We start from the raw sequence: 7,191 nt of genomic DNA, 5'->3' as shown, positions 1-7,191 counted from the left end.
TTCCCTCCTGTATAGAGATTCAAGTACTTCCTGCTTTGATTGACCAAGATAATCAGCTGCAGATACAGACTTTGGAATCCACTGAACATTTAAAACCCTCCTGCACCTCAGGCAGGCAACTGAAGCACACCCATTTCGAGTGGCAGTCATGGAAGACACAGAGAATTAGTGTTGAAATTATATCAGGAGCAGGCAACAAACAGAAATTTTTCAATTTTCGTGCATACAAATCATGCGGGTAATAGCGCGTAATTTGGCACAGGAAGTACATAGTAACAAGTAAAGAAAATTTTAAAAACGCGCAATATAATATGACACACACGTACATGTGCTACATGCACACCGAAAACATCACTGATAGTGTCGAATTGTATACTTAGTGTCCAGGATAATAGTATTAATTATGCAGCACTTGGTGATATTAAAAATCAGTATGCTCCGTAGACAATGTGAAACAAAGCAGAAAAAAATAGAATGCCAGGATGAGATGCAAAACTTGGAAAGGTAGGAAGTGGGGAAATGTTTGGGATGCAAACACAACAGGTTATGTTACAACGAAAAAAGTGAGAAACTTACTGTTAGAGAAGGAAGCAATGGACTTACAGCACACACAATAACAAACTAGGACAATGAAAAACAAAGAATAAAGTTTTGGGGGATGAATCGGTAGCTTTTAGAGAAGGTAGAAAAAGATCAAATAGGTAAGAAACAGGGCCAAATAGAAATCCTTGGTTAATGCAGGAGATACTGAGTTCAACTGTTAAAAGAAGAAACTATAAAAATTCAGCAAATAAAACAGGCAAAAGGAAATATGAACGTTTAACAAATTATTGACAAGAAGTGGAAAATGGATAAGGAGGACTGTGTAGAAGGGGTGTGTGTGTGTGTGTGTGTTTGTGTGTGTGTGTGTGTGTGTGTCAGGGAGAGTCGACCTGGTGCCCTTGTTGTATTTGAAAGATGTCGACCGACTTATTGTGTACGAAGCAGTGACTTTTACATCTTTTGTCGGTATGTCAGGAAATTTCCATGTCACTGGTCTGAATCACTTAGCTGTCTGGTGAGGAAATTGTATTTCAGTTCTTACAGATATGTATGGTTTCTAGCGTTTTCTTCCTAAGTGACAGAAGGAATAGGTACCCAGAGAAGGTAGTTTTAGGGGTGTGTTTGAATGTAGATGAAGGGTTGGGTAGCAACTTCATGCCGACGTGAAAGGAGGCGGATCTGTGGAGTGAATTATGAGGAAATGTGCCAAATGAATTTGTTAGGAGATGGAGTGCACCTATTTTTAATGGCAGATGGCTGAAGTTTTTGATTATGGGCTAGTGCTGTGGATCTGTCTGTAATACGCTGGTTAACCCGTATCCCAGAGGCGAGATTTCTAGAGTTGTGACTTGTTGCTCAGAAGAAGTGTATTCAGAATTGTTGGCAGTTTTGCGGGTGTTACAGTTTTTCATTTGGTGTCTGTGTCTCGATAGTAGAGAGTAAGTGTGTTGATGTTCTGTGCAGGAGCCTTTCTGAGGAGGAGCGAGGCAGGAGGCTGAGAGAGGCGGCTGTGGAGGGGGCGGTGGAGGAGGTGCGGCTGTTGTTCGCGGCTGGGGCGGACGTGGGGGCGAGGGACGGGGGCGGGTTGACCGCCCTGCACTGGGCTGCAGAGAGAGGCCACGCGGCTGTGGTGCAGCTGCTGCTGCTGCTCTCTGCGGCGTCCGACCCCAACGCCAGGGATCAGCGGGGTCGGACGCCGCTGCACTGGGCGGCGTGGTGGGGCCACGCAGAAGCGGCGGCTGCGTTGCTGCAAGCCGGAGCCGACAGGGGGGCGGCGGATGAGTTAGGGAGGACCCCCCTGGACATCGCCAGGCTGTGCAACCATCAGCAGCTCGTTGAGATGCTAACAGAGCGTTAATACGTGCTACTAGAGGAAATGACATCATGTACTCCATTGTACATAATATTAAAATAAAAAATTGAAAGAAAAGATCGCTTTCTCTATTCATTTGTACCTTTTGAAGTCCACACAATTACTCCAGTAACACCACAACTACTGCAACAACAGCGGATATCTGTAAACCAACGTGACAAACCTTCCTTTTCAGAATTCACTCTGTAAATCATTTCACAAGCAATTCTTGCAAAAGCTCAGCAACAATTGCAAAATACTCCATCGTTCATAAAGTCCACTTCTCTCTCCCTCTCCGTCTTGTGTTTCTGGTCCCACATTCAATATTCAAACAGCTTAAAAGATTACAGCTGACTTCTTTCACAACCGCCTGTATTTCGAAACGTAAACACCTAATCTCTTCCAAGAGACAAATGCGAGAATAGCGGTTGTTGTGTAACACGTCGCCCAGCAGTCACTTCTTCCCACCAGTCCGCTACATTACCTAATTACTGCAAACTAATTGCTAGCAGTGTCTATGGTGCTACATTACATCACTGCGAACTGCGCCATACTCAGATTACTGCCATATAAGCTGTTCACTTAGAATGTATCTTCACTTAAGACTTCACACTGAATTCACTTCTGTGTGTGCACTGCACAAGTACTTTTGTGTTTAATTGTAATGTCACATTTGTAGCAATGCTCGTACCACATCATGCTCACACCATCTGCAGCCGTCTTGCCAGCTCACCAACAAATAAGGAGAATTGGGGAACCACCTAAAATCATTCCTCTCCCACACACCTCACTTGCTGCTCTTACAGAACAAATTACCATCTCTCAGGAAGTTATACTCAATTACGTGAGACATGCAGCCAGTAGTGGAAATATACATCACTTTCAAAAAGTACACTTTTGCGTCTCTGTAGACGTTTTGAAAGCAGACCACATTTGGAACATTCATTCCCCTGTCTGCTGTGATACAATTAAACTTGGCATCCCCGTGCGTGACCAAAGTGGCAGACTGCATTCTGAACAAGAGCTTCTGTGGCCCTCATGTGACGGCGTTACACACGGATGCTCCTTAACATTCTCTGTGAGGAAGCAGCGACGCCAGGAGACAATACTGACTTGGTGAGTGACCTCCACGGCATTGATGAATACTTCAGGCTCTGCCAGTTGATCCTCAACATAAATAAATGTAACACGCTCTGCATACATAGGAAAAGAAATCCACTACTGTACAATTACACTGCTGATCACAAATTGCTGGAAACAGTATGTTACCTACCGCAAAATATCGAGCAGTAACTATCCAGAGCCACCCTGCGTGCAATGACCAAAAAATACCAATTGGTAACAAACTGCGGTAGATCTTTCCTCAGTGATTCCACAATCACATGTTTTGGGCTCCTAAATCCAAATTTCGTGCTTCCTGCCCTGTAGTATGTCGGCTTAACAACGAAAGCCCCAATATTTTCCGACTTTTCTCAGATTTTCATTTATTTCACAAAGACTACGTGTTTCTCAAAGTTGACAACCCAACACAAAATTAAATTGGACAAACTCTTCTACAACACGCAGCAATCAGCAGTGATTTTCTGACGGCGAGTGGTGACCGCGCTAGAGCGTCCTAAAAAAACGGCGACTCCCCAAAATTCGGATCGCGCCTAACGCCATTCACCTGTTGCACTCTGCTATTACGGCACTTTGGAACGGTATGGCACGCGTCAGCAGACGGAAAACAGCCCAGAGCTCCACCTGCGTTCTTCGCATCGTCAAACACAATAGCACTCACGGCAGACATCCGCTGTCGAAACAGACGTCATATATCTTGAAATGTGTTCGCATTTATTTAAACTAGTGCTTCTAAGTGTGTGGTTGGTATCTGAGAAATGGCTAAAATTTATTTTGATATCGAAATACGTAAATCTCAGTCCAGTGCGACAGAAAAGTCTAAAAATTAAATTTTGTTCCGAAGTATGCGAAGCACATGCTACAGGATGCGAAATCCAAGCTAGCCGGTACATCAAACTATTCGCCTGCGAGAGAGGAGGTCGTTTTCAATGTAATTTATGCATACCATTTATCTGCAAAACAGATAACTCAATTTAAAATATTGGTCCTGAATATTGTAAATCTTTATCTTCAGATTTGTAAACAATAACTGCACCAGATCTGCTATCGTATCTGTAGTGCAAATGAAGATAAAATGTAACGCATCCCGCTTTGTGTCAAAACTGCTACAAAATTCACAAGATAACTCCTTTCTGAAATAACTTACCGATTTGGAAAGTCTGAAATATGATAATTTCTCAGATACATTCTGGTGTGTGGCGGAGGATAGTTTGAGTACGAGACCTGTTTCGGCCTTTTCCTGTTGCAGTCGCGATGCGAGAAATATCTTAGGACTACTCGTCCATGAAGAGCTCTGAATAGAAAGTAAGAAACCCGGAGAACATCTGGCGTGCATTTCCTCGCCATGTTACAGTTTTAGGTGGAACCTTTAACCTGCCACCTCTGCAGTGGGCGACATAGGTGGCTGAGACTGAAGGAAGGGCGAGGGAATCGTGAGAAACTGACCCAAGTGCTTTACTCAAAAACTACCTCGGGCCATTAATCTGAGGAACGATTCGTGAAGACAGCATCTTAGGCTTGCAAGTGACAAATAGACCCGAACTTTTCGAATCTGTTAGGGTAGAACGGGGAATCGGTTGTGACAAGAGCGTTACAGTGTCACTGAATACGACCGTAAAGAGAAATAGAAAATAAGTTGGGAATATTATTGTGCTTAGCAAGAGCGACGAGAAACAGGCTTCAGCTTTCCTTTCCTCTGCAGCACCAACAGCGCGGCTATCAGTGGAAGAAGTTGAAGAGCATTGTGAAATACGCTTCAGACAGGTGTGTACTGACCAACTGCGTTTCAAGCCCAGTTTCACAGCGATGAGTTTACGGCACTTGTTTTCATTTAAGTATGCGTCAGCGCACGCCAGATCACGAGATAACAAAGAAATTTCCGAGATCCGAATTTCATCGATAAAAATGACGCCAAAGAAACAGTTATTTCCAGAAAGAGCAACATAATTGTAACATGTTGCATTACTCTCTACGTAACGAAAGCCTGTGTAAACATTCGGTCTTGTCTCTTAGGCAGAAACGCTTACAACACTGTTATGCACGTGCAAACAGCAACAGGTGGCGTCAGACTGCCCGCGCAGTCGCCGAGGGGAAACTCGCAGGTGGGGGCGCGACGCGGAATGCGGGCAGCGAATCCGGCAGAGGGCCGCGCATGCGCAGAAGCAGCGGCGGGGCGGGAGCAGGCGGTAGGGGCGTTCTAACCACGGCGGCGGAGAAAAGACCGGCCACACGACAGGGGGGCCGAAACTAAGTCAGGACGATCACTTCCCACATAAAATGTGTAATACTGTTTAGCGATTAGAGCTACAGTTGTACTCAACAATTTCAAAGTCGGTGATGATCGCAGACACCAGCGTCCAGCTGCCATTTAATGTCCCAGTAATACAAAGATATTTTTTCCCACTCTCGTAGCAATTTCGGAGTTACGTCACAGCACGCTACATCTGTCTAATGGCAGCCCACGATGTACTAACACTAAACACTATTTCGATAACAACCTCTGTTACAAATAGTGCGCTAGATGATTTAATACAAGATGTCACGTTTGATGTATTATTTTTGCAGCAAGTCTCAACGGCAGCTGTAGGGACATCAGCTGGCTTTCAAGCTGTCATTACTATCCATGCAGAAATAAACAACGCAACGGCAGTTCTTTTGAGGGATGGGTTTACACCTGAAAACGTCCAACTTTATCCCAGCAGACGTGCAATTGCATGTTCTGTCGCTGAGACATTCCGCTTAAATATTTACGCGCCATCCGGGACTGACGTTACACATGGACGATCGGTCTATTTTTTAATCAGGATGTCCCACGTCTTTTGGTAAATATGTATATGTGAAGCACACGCTACACGAGCGAATTAGAGGCTAGTCAGTACATCGAACAATTCGCCTGCGAGAGAGCAGGTCGATTTCAGTCTAATTTGTATATGTCATTTGTCTGCAAAACAAATTACTCTGATTAAAATGTTGGCCCTGAATATTGTTAATATTTATGTTTAGACTTCATTTACGTATTTGGAACCTCTGAAATGATATATTTTCACACATACGTTGTGACAGTCACTGTACCTTACAGTGGACATGAACACTGATTGTAATTAAATTTGTTGGCCTAGCTGTCCGAACGGAACGCTCCTCTGTTCTGGAACCAGTTACTATTAAGATAGTGACGGAGCTGTCAGAAACGTACGGTACAGGTCCGTCGCGACAGCCGTCTGGAGGCAGAAAGGGTGCCAGCATCACAGAACCAGCAGAGGGATTCGATACGCCCGCGCATGCGCAGAAGTACCCGTTCTGCTTCTGGCTCGGGTGGCCACCGGCCAAGTGCAGAGTTTCGTAATGCAGATTTTGCGCCTTTTTCAGGGAGTGACTGTTCACGGACACAGTTACTAAAGGATGTAGAAAAAGAGCCGGGAGGACGAATTGCGACAGGCGTTGTGATTGTGGTCACCTCTCTAAACCTCTGCACTCCCTCCGCATCAAACAAGAGAGCTGCTAGGGAAAGATTTTTCAGCGATCGAGTCCCGTATTTCCTGAGACAGGCAAAAGGCGACTTCGTCAGCGCAGGACATTTTAATTGTATTTTAAGGGCGACAGACTCAGAAGGCGCGACACCCTTGTGTGGCGCCCTGCAAACTCTGACTGCAGGTCTGGACACGGAAGCCGCAGCTGAGCGGCGCGCCGCCACACGCACTCACTGCACGCACGCCTCGCCAGTGTCAGCGTCGCGGCCTGACAGACTCCACACCACAGCGGGGTGTGAGTAACCGTGCAGGATGACGACGCAGCCCCTGTCAGCTTCTCCGACCGTGACACTGTAATTGTGAAAGCAAAAGGTCTACCTCGCTCCACATGACATCGGTGAATATACATTTCATTGCTCGGTACAAACGCTTCTTCCGTAACGCGAGTGAGTCGCGGCTGAATCTTGCAAAATCCGGTGTTCGGAAATTAGTTACAAATGTCGCCTACAGGATTGAAGTAAAGCGTGAATTTCATTTTGAATTATTTGAAACGTGTAAGAATAATTAGTAATTCTCACTACATCATTCAAAAAAATAATTCGTTCACGTGACATATATCAGACAGTAAATAATACAAAACATGTTGGCAAGTCCTAGATACGACTTACTTATCTACAGAATTTTCATTTGGGGAATAGTAAACAGTCATGT

The 7,191-nt window shown here is 45.0% G+C and overlaps 1 protein-coding gene across 1 annotated transcript; it reads left to right on the top strand.

Moving 5' to 3' along the window:
- The first annotated feature begins 232 nt into the window (after positions 1-232).
- Positions 233-1,900, top strand: LOC124553329 (ankyrin repeat domain-containing protein 65-like). Its single transcript, XM_047127206.1, has 2 exons — positions 233-238; positions 1,574-1,900. The coding sequence occupies exons 1-2, from the start codon at positions 233-235 to the stop codon at positions 1,898-1,900; spliced, it is 333 nt and encodes a 110-aa protein (XP_046983162.1).
- Positions 1,901-7,191: the final 5,291 nt, after the last annotated feature.

The sequence above is a fragment of the Schistocerca americana genome, chromosome 11 (assembly GCF_021461395.2).
Source record: "Schistocerca americana isolate TAMUIC-IGC-003095 chromosome 11, iqSchAmer2.1, whole genome shotgun sequence".
Lineage (NCBI taxonomy): Eukaryota > Metazoa > Arthropoda > Insecta > Orthoptera > Acrididae > Schistocerca > Schistocerca americana.
The sequence above is the reverse complement of the archived record's forward strand: the minus strand, read 5'-3'. Positions and strand labels throughout refer to the sequence as shown.